This window comes from Miniopterus schreibersii (assembly GCF_964146895.1).
Source record: "Miniopterus schreibersii genome assembly, chromosome: 20".
NCBI lineage: Eukaryota > Metazoa > Chordata > Mammalia > Chiroptera > Miniopteridae > Miniopterus > Miniopterus schreibersii.
Window position 1 is genome coordinate 9,247,910 of NC_138122.1, and position 18,599 is coordinate 9,266,508.

Genomic DNA, 18,599 nt, shown 5'->3' on the forward strand with positions numbered 1-18,599 from the left:
GTTTATACTTCACATGATAGATCTCAAACCCTGGAGCTAGTGACAGCAACTGGAGGCCACGCAGGGCCTGGGTGTAGGTGGCAGCCGTCCCCCAAGCTGACCCATCTCTTCTCAGTAGTGCACCCCCTCCTGCTTGTTGTAGAGGAATCTCCAGGGATCACCCTTTTTTGGTCACTGTTACTTTAACAAATCTGACTACAAGTGATGGAGCTGGGTGGCAACAGGAATTCCACTCTGCCTCCAGTTTGGAGCCCCCCCTTTGTCTTCGAAGCAAAATGTTTCTACTGAGCACGGTTCAGTCAGGCTCTTGCTGAGGCCTCCACGTGAGTCCTCGCTGCCTTGAGCAGCAGGCCCGGGACTCCCCACGGCCCCGCTGGCAAGGGCCCTGCCAGACTTCACGCAGGCTCCTGCTCTGCCCCCTGCCACCTCCTTCTCTTCCCTGGTGGCCTTGCTGCTCCGGAGATCCAGCTCTGGTTCCTCAGAATAGAGACTCGATTCAAGAGAAGCTCTACCACCCTGTTCTCCATAGAGTGACTTTCACATGATGCCCACAGGGTGGGTGCTGTATCGGTGCTGGTCTGTCCCTCGGGCATGCCTTCCGATCTAGGTCCAGGTTAGCACGAGAGGGCGGCCACATGCTGTTTCACCACGGTTATATTCCAAGGGATGGATCGTGTAAGGGTTAAGAGCATGGACTCGGGGGCCAGCCTCCCTGGGCATGTTCTGGCTTTGTCATTGACCAGCTGTGTGATTTTTGGACAAGCTAACATCTCTGTGCCTCAGTTTTCTTACCTGCAAAATGGTTGAGGGAATGAAATGGATTAGGTTATGGGAAGCACCCACAGGTAGTGCTGGTACTTAGGAACTATTCTCTGGGTGCCAGTTGTTACCACTGTTTCATGTTAATCTGCAACCTGTTTGTCTTTCCAATATCATATGTTCCTTGAAGTCAGGGAACTGTGTATTTTACGTATGGAGTTCCAGTCATTGCTGGCACTGTCTTGAGGTACAGCAGACATTTGATATCAGATTAGGTCACGTCAACTATTCAGCTGAACTCACATGTGTGCTAAACACCCGGCATGTGCTAGACTCTCTCATATCCATTCTTTTTTTTACCTGTCCCCTGTAGCCACATGAGGAGGAAGGTTTTGTAATTGTCATGGTACAAATGAGGGAAGGGAAGTTCAGAGGGGGAAAGAGTTCTAGCCCAGAGTCACACAACAAACAACAACAAAGATGCCTTTCAAAGTGTTTCATAGTGAGATAATCAGGAAAACATCCGATGTTAGCGGTGTATTTGGTTCTGCTGAGAAGCAGATGTCAGCACATGATTAGACTTGCAATAAAAGTGGGAGAGAGCAAGGGACGGCCGGGGAGCCTTCAGACCACAGTCAGGTCCCTTCCCTGTAAAGAGATAGAGGGAAGGAAGGAGGTTGGGGTGGGAAGAGCCTCCGACTGCAGCTCAATTCCAGGGAAGGTTTGGCCAGGCTGGTGGGGAATCCTCTAGCCAACGTTGCCGAGGGGAGGAGCTCTGTGTCTCACAGGGAGGGCCCCATGCCTCCACCGTGCTCAGTCACTGTCCACGTCTCGCAGGGAGGGCTCCATGCCTCCACCGTGCTCAGTCACTGGCTGGAGCAGCCCCTGGGAAGCTTGGCCTTGGGAGGGGGACATGGTGCATCCAGTCAGTTATGCTCCTTGCAGCAGGAGACCTGAGCAGCACATTGTCATGGCTGCCATAGGTTGTGTGACCCCCAACATACCCGACTAACAAGTGCAGGTTGTCAGACAGGCCAGCCCAGCCCAGCTTTTGTCTGGCTAGTGCACAGCGGGACTCAAGACCGAGGTTAATCCCAACGCTCTTGGTGGCCCGCGGTGGGCTTTGGAGGACAGCATGTTGTTGACTATGACTAACCAGCTGCATTGTCTTACCTGTGACTCACCTTTCCCTGAGAGAGAACAAGAGCGAAAGTTCTCCCAAGGTGAGTGAATGTGAAAGTTTAAACTCAGAGACTAGGACGGGGCTAGCTCTGCTGGAAAGATGTGCACGGGGCACAGCTCTGTGGAGGTGTGTGACCTCTTAACCAGTCATTTCTCTCATCCTGGAGACCCAGAGGACACTTTGCCCCTCGGATAAAATAAATCCCAGAGGCTGCATTGAGACCTCCCGAGGGAAGCCACTGGCTTCAGTGTCCTCAAGTCCTGTTTTCTCACCTCGGTCAGTGAGCCCCTCTCTCTTTCTTCCTGTTACCTGGTTGCTTAGGGAGACATTTTCTTCAGGCAGTTCCATTGGTTAGACAAGGCCTTTCCTTGGCGTCTAACAAAATTCTCAATCTATGCCCTCAAGTCCAAGCCTAACCCATTTCTGGTGACTTCTTCAAAGACTCAGTTACCTAGAAGGCATCGGGAGGAAAAGCTCTGAGGAAACCCACTTCCTGACTTGAGCTTCCTGGCTCGCTGTCCAGGTCTGCGTCTGAGGGCAGGTTGAACTTGGGTAGACGGCGCCCTTGGGTTTACAGGAAGGCGGCAGGTGCACTTGAACACAGGCTGCCCCTTTAAGAGAGAAACAGCCTCCTTTCTCCCGCGGCCACCCCCACGCACATGTGTGCTTGAACACATGCAGGTGTGAGGAGCCCAAGCAAAAAACAAGGCTCTTTTCTCCGCACACTGGAGTGTGTAACTGTCACATTCTCAGGCCCCAGTGAGCCTCTCTTACGTCTGTCCCAGGTGGGGCAGCCAGGCCAGCCTGTGGCCAGCCCCCTGGGCCTGCTGCCCAGCCTGACCTGGACATTGATGGCTGGACAGACTTTTGCTTCACTTCAGTTAATGCTGATGGGGGTCTCCCCCTAGGCCAACTACCCACATTTGTGGGGAACGCTGCTGAACTCTGTCCAGGTCGACCCTCCGTAATAATCAGGGGGGAGCATGCTTGGCGAGCAGCATACATGATTAGGGAAGAAAGAGCACATTGGAGGAAACAGGATCTAAGTCTGTCTGTGGCCAAGATTTCCCCAAACCATAAATGTCTGTGATACTTTCACTTGCAAAGCAGCTTGCATCTGCTCTTTCTGTGCCTAGTTGACTTAGAGCAAGAACTTCACGGCTAGTCCCAACTTGAATAAATTTCATCTGGTTGTTCTCATCGCCACTATTGGGAGCGTTTCACATTCATATACTTTAATCTTTTTGCCTCCAACTTTCCCCCTTTTTCAGACTTGCTATGTAAAAGCCCAGTCTAATTCTTGGAAGAATCATTGAAGTTTATCTAGTGCTTTTGCTATTTTTCTTTTCAATTCCATCTTTTTTCTTGTCTGTCTTTGAAACGTCTGCTTTTAAAAATATATTTTCTATTGTTTCAATCTCCTTAATTTCATTGTTGTATTTTATATTGTTTCCAGATGTTCTGCACTCTGGTAAAAATATATTTATATATTTCCTCATGATTGAGACTTAATTTATCTCTCTATAAAGTAGGAAGGAGCAGGGACAGTTTCGGAATGGGAAAACTAAAGGCCAGAGAGGTTAAATAAGTTTTCTAAGATTGCACAGCGATCAGGGAGAAATTTGGATCAAAGCCTTGGAGCGTGGACCTGCCATTTTGGGCTTTCCCTTAGGCACGTAGCTATTTTAATTCTATAGGATGCTGTCTGCTGTCCTCTCTCAGTCTTCCACTGCTTGACACGGTTTATCGCTATTTTTGATGCTCTCTCTTATCTTCTGGTGTCAGCAACATATACCTGACATCAAAGGGTCGTTTTAATTGTTTGTAGAGCTGTTTTCTAGCTTGTTTCCATTGTTAGATGCCAGTTAGAACTTTATTATGTTCACATGTTTTTCAGGCACCGGTTAGAATGTTTTTTTGTGGTTCTGAGTTGAATTATTAGAACTTATGTCCCTAACTGCTGCCCTTGAGTCACTAGCCATTGATAAAGGAACAGATGTAGAGAACACATTGACTTTATAATGAGTCACTGAACCAAGGCCTGTTGGCTTGTTATAGAAGGTACTGTACATGGATCATGTTGGAGATGAGATGAGATTGGGTCAGGGTGTGGGCAAAGGAAGGGCCTAGCTCAGAATAAAGAGGAATAGGCACCTATAGGCACAAAGCCAAGCCAAAGTATCAAGCAGTCCCTACTCTTTTTTTTTTTAATGTTTTTAAATTTATTTTATTTTTTTAATTCAATTTACTGGGGTGACATTGGTTAAGAGGATCATATGGGCTTCAGGTGTAAATTTCTATGATATCCTTCCTTTTCTTTAAAAAAAAAATCCTCCCAGTGCTTTGGTTGTCAAACAATCCAGCAATATGATCTCTTGGATTTTTCATTCTTAGGCAGATGATTTGTGCAGCTTCAGGTTGAGCTTGGTCCACAGGGCAAGAAACTGTCAGGATGTTTTCTGTTTAATTTGTTATTAAACTTGACCAGGACTTAATGGAAATAGAGAGAGTTTGGAAATTTTTTGTGAATGATAATTTAGAAAGGGGTTGACAGAAAGGGGGTGATGCTTACACTCTGGGGTCACCCACTGCACCTTCAATGGTGAGGCTCCTACAGTAGTATGAGAGAGAAAGACACACTTATGAACATATGGGTGGGTCATTTCTGGATTCGAGTGTTCTGTTTTCGCCACCATCGTTTGGCTGTGGGTAGACACCTGGGTGGAAGGGAGGGGCCAGTGGGGTTCGTTCCTCTGTTTCAGGAGCACCTGGCAGATGTGTGCTCTTAAGACAGAGTCAGCTCTGTTGCAAGGGTGCCCAACCATGAGAGTTTCATAGGTTAAAATAAATGCGGTGTTTGATTTGACTTTTGGAGTCAAGCTAAAGAGATTAGCTTCTCAAAGTAGCAAATTAAGCCCCAAAGGACTTGAGGTGTGGTAGTTCTTATTTTGGGGACCATGTTGATGAAACATAGCCTGGAGTCACCCCTGCTGTTTGGTCCTAAATATAGTTTAAGAGAGAGGAGCAGTTTGAGTAGCTTTTTAGATCCTTATGCCTTTTTCAGGGGGAGAGTTGTGGTAGTAATACGATTCAGTCAGTGTTTACTGAGCTCCTGTCAGAGACCAGGCACTGCAAACTCGGGATCCGTTCAGCTCTCGTCCATGCTTGTAGGGAGCTGTTTGCTGGAGTCATTCAACAGCAGATAGCTTCGTGTTGTTTGGTGTTTGGTGGTGAGGCACCTTTCTGGCTTTGGATTTCAGCGGTGAGAGAACACAGCCCCTGCCCTGAGCATACATTCTAGTCATGAGGGATGGGCATAGAGAAAAACATCAGGTTGGTCTTATAAGCAAACCGCAGTGGGAGGCGGCCCGCCAGAGTGACTGCCCTGAGTGACCTCCATCCGTATGGAAGTCACCTCTTCTGTGTCCTCCTCGCACTAGGGCACAGAGGACAGATGAGAGCTTGCAGTTGAGGTGAAAAGGAAAACCTGGGAAGCCCTGCCCTGAATTCTCTAACAGTGAGTTCGTTGGCATGGGTGGGCGACCTCGGAGCCTAGGAAACGAGAGGAAGGATACTGACAAATTACCAAATGGATTATTATCAAGAGGATCTTACTAAAAAATTGTTTGCTAGCCCATTGCTGTATATTTATTTAAGTTGCTCACTTCTTAGACTCAGAGCAAGAAAGCAAAAAAACCCAGGGGTTTTTGATAACCAACCCTCCTTAAGGTGGCTTGGCAGGCCTGCCAGTTGCTTGACAAGGAGAAGGGACTTACACCATAACCAAAATGAGTAGGAATTTACCTGAAGCTTTGCCTTAAAAAAAAAAAAAGAAAGAGAGAATATAGCCTTGGATTTTGAAGTGCCTTAAGGGTCCCCTCTGGAGGGAGACACTCTCATGGGGTTTGCTCTGCTGCCCTGGGATGGCTCTAGGTACCCACCTGATAGTTCTGATTTGTATCAAATCCTTCAAATCAGGACTGTCAGTGTTGTACTAAGAATGTTCCTCTTACCCAGAAGCTGAAAAGAACAAAGCAGGCAGAGGAAATCCCCCTGCTGCAGCCCGCGAAGGAGACAGAGGGAGCAGGCTGCAGGGGCGTGGAGGCCCAGGGACTTGGGGGGGGGGTGTGTGGCGCCCTCCCCCCACTTCTTGGGAGAGAGACTTCCTTCTAACAGGGACTCCTCTGTTGTTGTGGCTCAGAGCTGCGACTTGAGAAGCATAGTCTCCCAGTGATGCCACCGGATTCCTGATGTGTGACACCCAGGGCAGCCTGGTGAAGGCCGCCGTTGACGGCCCAGGGCCCAGACAGGGACACCATTGTGAGTCACATTTAGTGTGTGAGCTCCCCTTCCCACGGCTGGCACTATTCTTAGCACCATTCTCCGCTCCCTGGGTCAGAGGTCACTGGGGCCGCAGTCGGCTTGGGTGGGTGGATGGGGCTGGGCCCGGGCGTGAGAGGAGGTGCAGGGAGAGTGGAGGGAGAGGCTTTACAATTTTAGGAAACGGTGGAACGAGGGCAAAGATGGGGTCCCTCGGCCTCGGGGGGACGTACGCGAAGCAGAGCAGAAGCATCCTGTGGGAGAGGCTGTCACTGGAAGCTCTGGCCTCGTCTAGTGTCTTCACACTTCTGGACCACAGGAGGTTCTCAGGGGCCTAGACTTGCACGTTGCTGGAAAGTCTGCACAGTCAGCGTGCATTCCAAGCCCAGAGCTACCTCCAAATTGGGGGCTTCCAGGTCTCCCCGAATTGCCTCCCAGACCTGAAGCGAGGGTCACACATTGTGGAAACGGGCTCTCGTGTAAGACTGTCCACTAGCCCAGCCAAGGACAAAGCCCACCCAGGAATCGCCTTCTTGCTGGGAGAGGACCCCATGCCTCCCTGTTTCTGTTGCTCCCACAACCAAAGGGCAGTTCAGGGGTTGGCACAAAGGTACCAGAAAGGACCCTGAGAGGAGTCACGGATTCCCTGTACTTGGTGCCACACCGTGGCCTTCCTGAAGGGTAGGCGGCGACTTGCAGAAACCCAGGCCGAGAGCCCTGTGTGCCCCTCGCTCTGGGTGTGCGCACATGAGTTTTCTTCAAGACTTGCGGGAGGGAAAGCGGCTGACATCACCTGTTTTGACTGCGCTGTGGAGAAGCTGAGCAGGGCCGTCCCTCCCCCTCCAGGCCCTGCGCTGTCCTGGGCATCTGCTCTGCCTCTGCTCCCTCTCCCCTTTGGTGTAAACAGAGCAGAGTTAGAAAGCACTACTCTCCGGGACCTGGGCTCTCCGTCCTCGGATTTCACAGTTTGAGGTTCTTTCTGAACAAGGGAAAACCCAAAATGAGGAAAAAAATCCCCTGTAGACAGGGCTTCACCCTGCCCCGGACCCTGAGCGCAGACACCAGGGCTCAAATATACAGAGCGGGGCGGAGCAGGGCAGACGCGGCCCGTGACGCGGACACTGCAGCTCAGGGGTGGCACAGGCGGGAAGACCAGTGACAGCCCCGCTGTCTGAGATCCTTCCCCTGGGAGCTGCTCCCAGACAGGAACTAAGTCCCCTCTCTACACGATGGCTGCCCAGCCTCCGGAGTGGCATGTGTGCCCTGGGCTTTCCTCTCCGGGACTCACTCGGGCAGAAGCCTTCCCTTTCCTCTCCTCCCCAAGGGGATCTTAAGATAAATCGTGTGAGAGAGCTTCTAAGGCAAATGGTGGGAGGGAGAAATAATGACGTGAGCTGCTAGGGGGACCTAGCTAACTGGGTGGCAGGGTCACCTGTGGAGGAGATGCCACAGTCCCCGGCCGTCCAGTGTCCCATGGCTGCTGGGAGATGGGAGAAAGAGAAGATGGTTTTTAAAAGCCAGGTCCGTTTATCCCCTGGATTAGTGTGACCAGGCAGGCTGATTAGATGCCAGCCCCCAGGGTGGTCTTATCGGGGGGCGATGTAGTATGAGCTGAGAATTTGAGGGTCAGGCTGCATGGGTCCCATCACGGCCCCTCCACTTCTGATTGAATGGCTTTGGCCAAGGTCAGCGGACACACTGGGCGGGTGGTGTCGAGTTTTCTCTGCTGTAACGTGAATGTGGGAAGAGCAAACCTGCTAACAGGAGAAACTACCCATGGAGTGATTGTGAGGAGCCAATGAGAAGGGGGTGAGCATCAACTGCCTGGCACACAGTAGGTGTACAGTAAATCATAGCCCTTGAGAGCGTTTCCCTCCACCAGGGACCTCAAAGCAGCATCTCTCTGCCATATGTCTGAGGTCTGGGGACCTGACTCAAAAGAAGACTGCAGCCTCCAGGAGGGCTCATTTACATCGTTTCAGGGTAGTTGACTTTTCTCTGTATGTCTCCTCAGCGGTCCTGTTGGGTGTCTAGTCATTTTTCACTTCATCAGGAAGCCTGTTATGTCACAAGGGCTTTTCAATGGATGCCTCATATAATGTCACATTTAGTCCCCTGAGCCCAGGCAGGGAGTGGTAGCTGGTGACTTTAACTCAACGTACAAGAAATCTGCAAATGCGTCTGAATGGCACACCCAGTGGTTTTTCAGCGAACCTAGCACTCAGGCGGTTTTCTTATGTTAATTTGTCTTGCAGGCATTCACTGTATCATTTTACTCGAGGGTATGTGTAGGGTATTTCTTGCAAGATGGTTTTAAAGAGCTCGAGGTGCATTTTTGGAAGGAGGAGGTCGTGCTATTTCATTTTCTGTATTTAGCGTGGGGCCTGCGGGGGAGCGCGGAGCCACCACGGGGAAGCAGTTACCGCAGGAGCATGTCCCAGCCGTCAGATCACAGTGCACGCCAGTCACTGCTTCCTCCTGGTGCCTGTCCAGGTGGCCCTGTGCTTGGAGTCTGAAGGCCCGGACACCAGACCCAGATGCACCTTCTCTAACTGTGCTGGGAGCAAAGTCACATAACTTTTCTGAGCTCCTTTTTCACAGGGATGGAATGGAAACAGCGAGGCCACTGTGCTTCACGCACAGAGAGCAGTGGGCAGTGGACTTCAGGAGCCGGCAATGTGACACATATGCACATGCCTTGTAGAATGTGAGGCAGAACAAGAGATTACCCTCATAGATCATAAAGGACATTTCGTTTTTAGATGGAGAGGGGGCCAACCAAAAGCTTCTTTCTTATTGAATCGCAGTTTACTTTGGATCAGACAGATTTGAAACTCAGGATTTTTCTCTATGAGTTCGAGTGCCCTAGGCTTCCTTCATCTGCCCGGACTGGGTGTTCCCAGTCCCTCTCCGTCCGGATGGCTTCTGAGATGGTGTTGCAGGGCTCAGCGCAGACGTGTCCCGGGCAGCATGGACTGTTGAACCAATTTGTCGTTCAGGTGCACTCATAAGTCAGGTAGAAATCAGTCAGCATTGCCATTTCTGAAGAGGGAGTTATTCTAAAAGGAAATCTATGTAGCAGGAATCTCAGGAATAAGGTAAATTGACTATCAGAGTATGTCAGGCCTTCCAGAACTAAGATTTTGGCAGTGTTGGTGGCTTATACAAGAGAGAGAGAGTGTGTGTGTGAGTGTGTGTGTGTGTGTGTGAATTAGATTATTCTGAACCTGGGAAGAATTTAAGATAGTCGTCAGCTGACCTCTGAGGACTTCCAGGTGGCGAGTTAATTGCTCATGACCCATTCATTGACTTTCCTCTGTCTGTTTGGGTGCTTGTCTGTAAGTGACCTGGGAGGACAGGGTGGGGGTGGAGAGGAATATTATCACCCAAGTAAGCCCTTGTTACATAAGCCGAGGACAGTGATCTTCTTGCTTGCAAACCAGGGGCCAGAGGCCCCCTCTATAGAGGGGTGCTTCTGAGGTTCGACTTCTGATTGGAACTGGCAGTGGCATTCCTCAGTTGATACCTTTATTACTTCTTGAGGCAAATGACATAGTTTTTAAAGGCGCAAAAGACTCTGCTGGCTTAGAATATGTCAGAGGATAGAGTCCATATTTTCTTTCTAGGGTTTGCTTAGCAATAAAAATGGACCGACCCTTAAGCCATTCAAAATAAGGCAGTTTCTATCTTGTCTTAAGTGTTTTTCTTTTTTCTTGTGGCAGGAACACCTTCTTTTCAGCCTGTGTGAGCTCTAGCACCCCCTTTAACACGTGTACCATATGCTCCCTGCCTTCTCTCCTGGATAGATGGACAGAGAGGGGGAAGAGGGAGCGCTGTGTCCTGGGATTAGTAGCCGAGAGCGCTGAGCATCTGGAGTAATGAATCAATGCTTGTGTTTCCAGGCAGTGGACCGATCCAGCTGTGGCAGTTTCTTCTGGAATTACTCACTGATAAGTCCTGTCAGTCTTTTATCAGCTGGACAGGAGATGGCTGGGAATTCAAGCTCTCTGACCCAGATGAGGTAAGAAGGGAGTGACTTGAGAGTACTGTGTTGGAGAGAACTCTGGAAAGGGTGTGTGTGAGTCCGATGACATTTTCTAAGATTCAAATCCCAGCTCTGCCACTTGCTACTTGTTTGACCTCGAGCAAGCTACGTAGCCTATCTGAGCCTTGGTTTCATTATCTGGAAAATAGAGAAATGTCTCCGCTGCCCATTTGTTCCCCAGGATTACCCGATAGGAAGCACATAGATGCCGGGCATGTAATCGCCCTCCGTGAAGATGAGCTGCCTTCTCTGATTTCGCACTTTTCCTGCCCGTGTGTCTCTGTGAATCTGAAAGGGGCCGCACAAGGCCAGGGGCCGGGGAAGGTTGCTGCAATGTGTTCAGTAAATTCATTCTCTGACCCAACAAGTGCTCTTTGAGCGGTTGCTCTCTGCCGTGCCCGATTCCGAGGGTAAAAAATGAAAAGAGCCAACCTCTCTTGTTATGGCAGGCCTGAGAAGAACTGTCCCCAGAACAGAAAATGCGTCCTGTGGCTGCAGGGCAGGGATGACCGCAGCTCGGCCCTCCTCCAGCCCTCGCAGGAGACTCCACGCTTTTGAAGCAGGACTTTCTCCTAATGACGTGGGGAGGGAAGGGAGGCCACAGCGTTACCCTCCTTTTTCCCTTTAACTCCATTATGTAGAAGTTCAGGGTCACTACGTTTTCATCAACTTAAAGTCAGCTTTCCTGCCGTCTTTGCCTAACCCTTAAAAACCTGAATTCAGAAGAGAGAGTCGGAAAAATACTTCCCATGTACATGAACCTCTTAACTGACTGACCTGAACATCATGGGCCACCGTGAACGGGTGCAGGCGTATAAACATGTATATTTGGATTATTTTATAGATTTTCACTTTCTTCCAACCCGTTTTTAAATTTTAGGTGGCCAGGAGGTGGGGAAAAAGGAAAAACAAGCCTAAGATGAATTACGAGAAACTGAGCCGTGGCCTACGCTACTATTACGACAAAAACATCATCCACAAGACAGCGGGCAAACGCTACGTGTACCGCTTCGTGTGCGACCTGCAGAGCCTGCTGGGGTACACGCCCGAGGAGCTCCACGCCATGCTGGACGTCAAGCCCGACGCCGACGAGTGAGGGGCCCGAGGGCCGGGGCAACTCTGCTGAGACATTGCAAAGAACCATGTCGGTTGGACTCTTAATTTTTAATTGTTATTCTATTTTTAATTTTCCAGAACTCGTTTTTTTTTTTACATTCAGGGGGGAGCTAAGTGAACTGCAGCTATAATCCATTGTGTGTGGTTGGCAAAGGAGAGCCAGGACTGGTGGGGTGGGTGGGACGAGGCATTCGTGAGCAAATTTTCAGGACAGAAAGGGCTCCTTAGGCGCTTGAAGAATCGGCTAAGGGAGGACCAGACTAATCATTTTCAAAAATCGTCCATGAACAAAAAAAATGTGTCTCGAGTAGTGGACTTTGAAGAAAGTGAGGCGGCAGGAGTCATGAGACCGATGAAAGGCAATTAGTTTGCTTCTGGTTTTAGGTCTGGGAGGGCAAAAAAGAGGGGTGGTGGGGTAGAACATTGTGTTTGGGGGGTGCGCAAAACCCAAGAACTATTTACCTTTTACTCTTCTTTTAAAACAAAGATGGACTTCAGTGGGAGGGGCCAAAACTGTTTTTGTGTTGAAATTTATTTTATTAAATTTTGTGCCAGTATTTGTTTTTTCTTAAAAATCGTCTTAAGCTCTAAGGTGGTCTCAGTATTGCAGCATCACGCCAGTTTGTTTTTATTTGCCAGCTGAGGATTCTGTCACAGTGAAAGGAAACTGTTTATATAGACCCCACTGGAAACGCAAAGTGCTGTCACTGAGGTCGGGGACCCCAAATTCAGGTGGCTTTATATATGAAGGAAAAAATGATGTTGATTGGGGTACAAGGAAACTGTACATGTGAATTTCATCTGTAATTTTAAAAAATGATCATCACACCTCTCTACTTACTTGCCCTTAGTGGATTCTTGGGGTTTAGACTTAACGTTGAGCTCCGAAGCATTAAGTCTTGAACTGAATGTATTTCGCAGCCCTGGCTTGGGACCACGGGAAATGCAGGAGCGCTGTTGAAGTCACAGAAAGGAGATCGAGGGAGGAAGGTTGACTTGGTTCTTTACTGGTTCTGTACCTGTAACATATGGCTTGGAGTAAAGCTGTGTGCATGGGCATTACCCCTCAGGTCTTAGGAAGTAAGTCCTGAATGCATGGTGTTCCAGACTAACACTCTACACTTCCTTCTGTCTAATTTTCCCAGCCTCCCGCACTTCTTGCTTTCCCCAGTCTCACTCAGGACAGAGCAATGTACAGCTTTCTGACCGGGAGTCACAGCGTAACAGCAGACAGGACCTGAGTGGAAGAGCGTCTGACAAAGCCATTTAGACTCACTGGGATTTTGGACCATGGAAATTAGGGAGCATATAGGTAAAAGGGGGCTTGGCTGCCTTCAGGTGGAGAAAAGCAAGGCCAGGCTTTCCTTTGAAGAGCACAAGCTAGTTGAGTGGGATGTCCGGGGAGACTGTGCATGGAAAGCGAACAGTGCAGCTGCTGGCTGGGTCTTCCCCTTGGGCTGTTACCTCGGCTCCGGGTAAGTGAAGACTAAGGGAGGAGTGGTAGGAGGCAAAGGAAACATAAGGGAAGGAGCTCGAATGACGACAGTAAGGTGGGCCATGAGATTTAACTATATTTTTAGTTCTTCCCTAATTGAACTATAAACTTAATCGACTGAGGCAGTTGTGAAGGGTAATCTGAAAATGGGATTTTGATGGGGGTGACCAACATCTAACTAGTGAGGACAAGTTCCTAATTCAATCAGGATCCCCCCCACTCCAAAGATGCCCGATTAACAAGGCCCAGGGCAGTGGGACGGCCTCGCAGACCGCAGTGGGAGAGGGGAAGGGTGGTGAGATGGGTTTCTCAGGGCTGGCCTCTCCTGGGCTCTCGCTGGGACTCTGGAAGAGCCGACAACCTCTAGCATATCTTCAAGAGAGTGCATTGTTTGCTCCAGGTCCCCTCGCAGACCCTCGCTATCAGGAACTTAGCTCTGTGATTCTCGAGTTTGCTCACACTGATAAGCCAGAGTGTCTACTTGGAAAGCAAAGGCAGAACTAGCCCAGCTGTGTACTCTGATCTTCCAAATGCAGGTGCCTTATTGAAGCTCTCGAAATATTTTAGGAGCTGCTCAGGGAGTGTTAGGCGGAACTGTGGGACTACATTGCTTTCTCTTAGATTATGTGATCTTTGTTGGGCACTGGCAAAGGTGTGCATGAGTGAGTGAGTGCGTGCGTGTGTGTACATGTGTGTGTCTGTGTGTGTGTGTGTTTGCAGACATGCAAAACTGCAGCCGAGATAATACCTGGGTTTTCTAGGTACGTCTTTCCACGTTTCAGTAACGGGCGAGAGTGGAACCAAGGCTGGGCATCGGTCATGGCCTGCTGTTTGCAACCGGGCATAAAATCACTGTCTCAACCCATCCACCTTTCCTGTTACATTTATGCCGAAAGCTCCCCTTGTGTGAGTGTCTAGCTCCTGCAGTCACCCCATAGCAGCTCAGATGTAAGAAAGTGCCTCCCATGCGCCTCAGCCCGCTTGTCGCTAAGATGCCTTTCTCTGCAGGTCCACCGTTTTCAGTATTTATAGATAGTTTGTTAGTTAAGACAGCTTTGTTCATCTGGCCGGATGCTTCTTCTCCTTCTGTCCAAAGGCCAGAGACCATCCCAGCAAGAGTGGTGGGTGGTTTATACACTGGAAATGCAGCAGAATTGTTGCATTTATGCTATTAAAAAACACATGTTAGCTTCAGAGGAAGGATGGGCAGATCTGGTTTAGCCGGGGGGAAACCCTTGTTTTCCTGGAGATGCCTTAACCCACGTCAGTGTTGGCTGTAGGGTTCAGTCACTTTGTTCCCTTCTCCATTCAGGGGGTGGGGACTTCCCTGCACGGAGCCCTGGTTTGGTGGTGACGGGGATTGGAGGTAGCATCCCAAGATCAGATGTGCTTTTCCTCACTTTGGAGATGAACTCTCTGGGTTTTAGAGCATTAACCTGCCTAATCTTCATGATGAAAGCGATGCCCTCTCTCTTCTAGTCATGCTGTGCATGCCGCTTTCTCTGTTGGGGTCTATATAAATGCGTTAGCTCTTACCTACATTCCAAAGAAGTTTCAAGGAACCATAAATATATGTATACATATACATATATAAAAGATATATATGAAAATGAAATTATCTCTATCAGGAATACTGCCTCAGTTATTGAACTTTTTTTAAGAATACTTTTTTTTTTAAGCTGAGAAATATAGGGGTAAAAAGATGTTATATTGTGTTTGACTATTTTCCAACTTGTATTTTCATATAATTTATATTTTTTAAAAAGCTGAAAATTTAAAAGCAAGATGAAAAAAAGGAAAAGCAGGTGCTTTTTAAAAATCAGAACTGAGGTAGCTTAGAGATGTAGCGATGTAAGTGTCTATGTGTTGTTTTTTTAATGCAAAAAAATTTCTTATGGGGGAGTTTTTGTTTGTGTAATTTAGTAGCTGATGCTGGCACATCATTTTGCTGGAGAGTTTTTTATATACTGTAGCCTGATTTCATATTGTATTTTAAACTGTGTGAGATTAAAAACAAAGAAATTCATTTATAACGATGTGGGTTTGGCTTGATTCTTTCCTGCCTGGTTCCTGTGGGCCGTGGGACAAATGAACCAACCAGAGCTCAGCGCAGGAAGGGGCGCAGCTCAGCCTTGCCGGTCTCAGCAGCCCTGCACCCTTTTGGATAAAGATTTCCCAGTCAATGCCCGGCCAGGCGTGGCTCAGCGATTGAGCGTCGACTGGGGATCCAGGCGATTGGGGTTCGATTCCCAGTCAGGGCACATGCCGGGTTGCGGGCTCGATCCCCAGTCGGGGGCGTGCAGGAGGCAGCCGATTGATGACTCTCTCATCATGGATGTTTCTATCTCTCTCTCCCTCTCCTTTCCTCTCTCTGAACTCAATAAAGATATATTAAAAAAAAGAAAAAAAGATTTCCCAATCAAGCGAGAACTGCGGGGAGAATATAGGGAAGGGTGATCCCACATCCCAGTTGTTGAATAATACGTGGTGTCATCCTTTGTGAGATGCCCCTGATCGTATCGTACCTCATTTCCTTCATGTTGGAAGGACTAAAAACAATGTAGAGAAAAATTGCTTATTTTTATCAGCAGATAAACATCTGATTTCAACTAGGCCAAGTTCCTGATGCTAACAGGAAGGTGAACATCTTTCCTGATGCTCTGGATTAGAGCCGTTTTATGTTTCTTCCTGGGACACCAGTCTCCTCTGTGCCAGTTTGGACCCATCACACCCATGTCCTTGACCCCAGTTCTTTTTTGGGGGGGACTGAGGATTAAGGATGGTAGTATCTGTCAGCAGCCCCAGCACCCATGTCATAAATAAAACCGTGTTTGTAAGTGCTTCGGGGAGGAATGCTTCGGAACCCACCCTGCGTGGTGCTTTCCTCTTACTGTTGAAACTGGAGAAGGTGGATGTTTTTAATTAACACCAACATTTGCAACACGAATCCCACCTCACAGCTGGAAAGAGAATTTTTGCTGAATTGTTCACAAAGAGAGCTCTGTTTTTGGAAAAGCTGTTTCTTCGGGCCTGGAACTTGAGGTTTGCTGAGTGAACGTTAAGCACCAACTGTGTGGTCTGGTGGTCGGGGCGCCCAGTTGCCCGCGAGGAGGGCGCTGGGTCTGACATCCTGGTTAGGCCACCGCCACTGGCTCAGAGACTTGGGGAAGATGGCTTGAGGTCCTTTTATTTTTAAGACTTCAGCTGCAAACCTGGGCAAAGTCACAACTCCTGAGCCCTCCTGAGGCCACATCTGAAGGATTCTCCCCCTAAACAAACAGAACACAGAGAATAGGTTTCTGCCTCAGTCAAGGATTTGGGCAGAGAGCTTTCCTTCACTGCCAAGTTGCTGTTACACCTCAAAGTATCTGATTTAATGCTGACCAGATTAAAAGACACAAGACATGCTCGAATGAAACCAGCTTAGACCTTGTGCTTCTCAAACTAGGAGTTTAGCTGAGGGACTCAGACAACTGGGCTGGTGATCTCTCTCTCTTTTAATTCTCACTTGAAGATATGTTTATGGATGAGAGAGAGAAACATCGATGTGAGAGGAAACATTGATCAGTTGTCTCTCATACGTGCCTTCCCCTGGGATCCCAGGGGTTGAACCTACAACCTTTTGGTCTATAGCATGATGCTCCAAAGAGCTGAGCCACCCGGCTAAGGCTGGTGACCTCTCGTAATGATGCTGCCGAGAGCTCCGTATTGAAGTGGTATGGTGGATGGGAGCTGGGGGAGAAGCAGTATCCCCTAAAACAACTGCAGGGTTTTTGGGGAATGGGGTGGGTTTAGGACAGAAGGAGACACAGGGAAAAGAGGCTTTCAGGGAGCTGTGGGATAAGGTAATTGCCCACGCTATTCTGGCTCGTCCTGGCAATGCCTTCGGAGCAAGCTGTAGTGCATGCGCGCACACACACACAAGGCTGATTAACAGGGCTTTCCCGTGCAATGGAGTATAACTATTTTAACCAAAAAGTAGAAGATTGTGATTTGTGCTTTGGATAAAACGAGGCAGGCAGTGGATACTAGAGGCTACCCGCTGGCTGACTGTGGGCTGAGTCTATGCCATCAGGTGTTTTGTGTGGCGGTCCAGGGTTGGGACCCACCTTGCAGCTCAAGGGAACAATGGACTGCAGTAGGGTCCCGGCGGGATGGCCTTTGATTCTGGCATGCCTTTCTAGCAAACATCCAGGGACACGGAGCGCAGGCAGCCCCCTCGAGATGAACTTGAATCTCTTGGTTTGTCTCTAGTAGGTCGGCCCCACACAGTCACTCCAGCCTGTAGATTTTGAGTTTGTGACCCCTGTGAAGATACCGCTCCACATTCTGTGCTTACTTGGCACGAGGCTCATCTATTCTAGAACCTATAGCGGAAGAGAACAGGGGCCATCAGGTTCATCAGAACCATGTGACTTCGAAGCTCATATACCATGCCTGCTGCCTCCCAGGAACTCTGAAATGTTCCCTTTGGCGATGCTGGCCGATGGCTCCCCATCCGTGGGAGCCGCAGCCCTGGTCCACTCCACATGCCAGATAGAGGACAAGGCCAGTTTTCTTTCCCTAAGGAAGCTTTCCCACTTCCATAGCCCTTTCCTACCTCTGCTTTCCCCCCGGCTGCTCTGGGAGGCGCCCTGTGGGACAGTTGTACAAAGGCCTTCTGCGAGCTCGGGTGCAGGGATACTTGACCCTCTGGGTAGAGCTGGCCCAGGGACCTGGCTGGGCCGTTTTATGGGTATATTGGCCCGATGCTGCTGATTGCTCACGGTTCTTTGGGGTCTCTCCATTCTATAAAAATCCTTGCCCAAGAACAAGAAATAGCATAAAAACACTTTCCTGGTGCCTCTTGTAATGAGGCAGAGATTTAAGGAGTCTGATTAAAGCAGGTGTTGATCAGCTGGTGAAAAATTTAAAAGGCCTGAAGTAGAGGGAAAAAACATACCCAAACTGGGGAGGTAAGGTGACTGGCCTCTCTGCCCCTTGGCCCGTGCCATTTCCTATTTCACTCAATGCCCCAGGCGCTTTCCCTTTTCCCATTTTCCTGCAAATATTTCTATCCCGGGAAAGCCAGTTTCAATTGCCTGGTGCATCTCAATGTGCTGACACCTAAAGTGAGATGGTGATGGTCATCTTCCCACCGCAACACTGGGGAATCAACAATGACCAGGTCTCAGGACCCGGTACATGGTCTCCAAAGCCCTTTGAGTCTGTAGTCCTGTCTCTAACCTCTCGTCTCTGCCACTCAGGCTCTAGCTCTCTCAGCCACAGCATTTTTACAGAGCTCTGGTGTCAGGTCAGCTCTGGGACACCACATGGAGAAACAAGGAGGTTTTCAGCAGCCCCTTGTGGGAATTGCTGGAGGTCAAGAGATAGCCACTGCCTGCCCCACACTGTCAGCCTAAGGTACTGGCCCTGGGCAGGAGGGGGCTACTTTTAACCTTTCTACAGGCAAATCCTGAAATTTCAGCTGACCCATCTCATTAGTGGCAGAACTGGTATTAGAATATAGAGCTGACTCTGCCCATGGCCTCCCTCTTCCTCTACTATATGGAATCTCATCCAATTTCTAGGCAACACACCCGGTTGAAAGTTGACCCTAGCTGATTCAGAATTGATTGGGACAATTCCATTCGTTCTGATGGATTCCAACAATCTGTTAAATGTTGATGTTCCTGCTGGGA

At 49.0% G+C, this 18,599-nt stretch overlaps 1 protein-coding gene across 3 annotated transcripts in view; it reads left to right on the forward strand.

Moving 5' to 3' along the window:
- ETS1 (ETS proto-oncogene 1, transcription factor) overlaps positions 1 to 15,305 on the forward strand; it is a 123,298-nt gene extending 107,993 nt beyond the window's left edge. For all 3 annotated transcript variants that reach the window (XM_081123032.1, XM_081123034.1, XM_081123033.1), the window contains 2 exons: positions 10,165 to 10,283; positions 11,188 to 15,305. In XM_081123032.1, coding sequence (XP_080979158.1) covers positions 10,165 to 10,283; positions 11,188 to 11,403 — 335 coding nt within the window. In that variant the 3' untranslated portion in view covers positions 11,404 to 15,305. The remainder of the gene's footprint in view (positions 1 to 10,164; positions 10,284 to 11,187) is intronic.
- Positions 15,306 to 18,599: the final 3,294 nt, after the last annotated feature.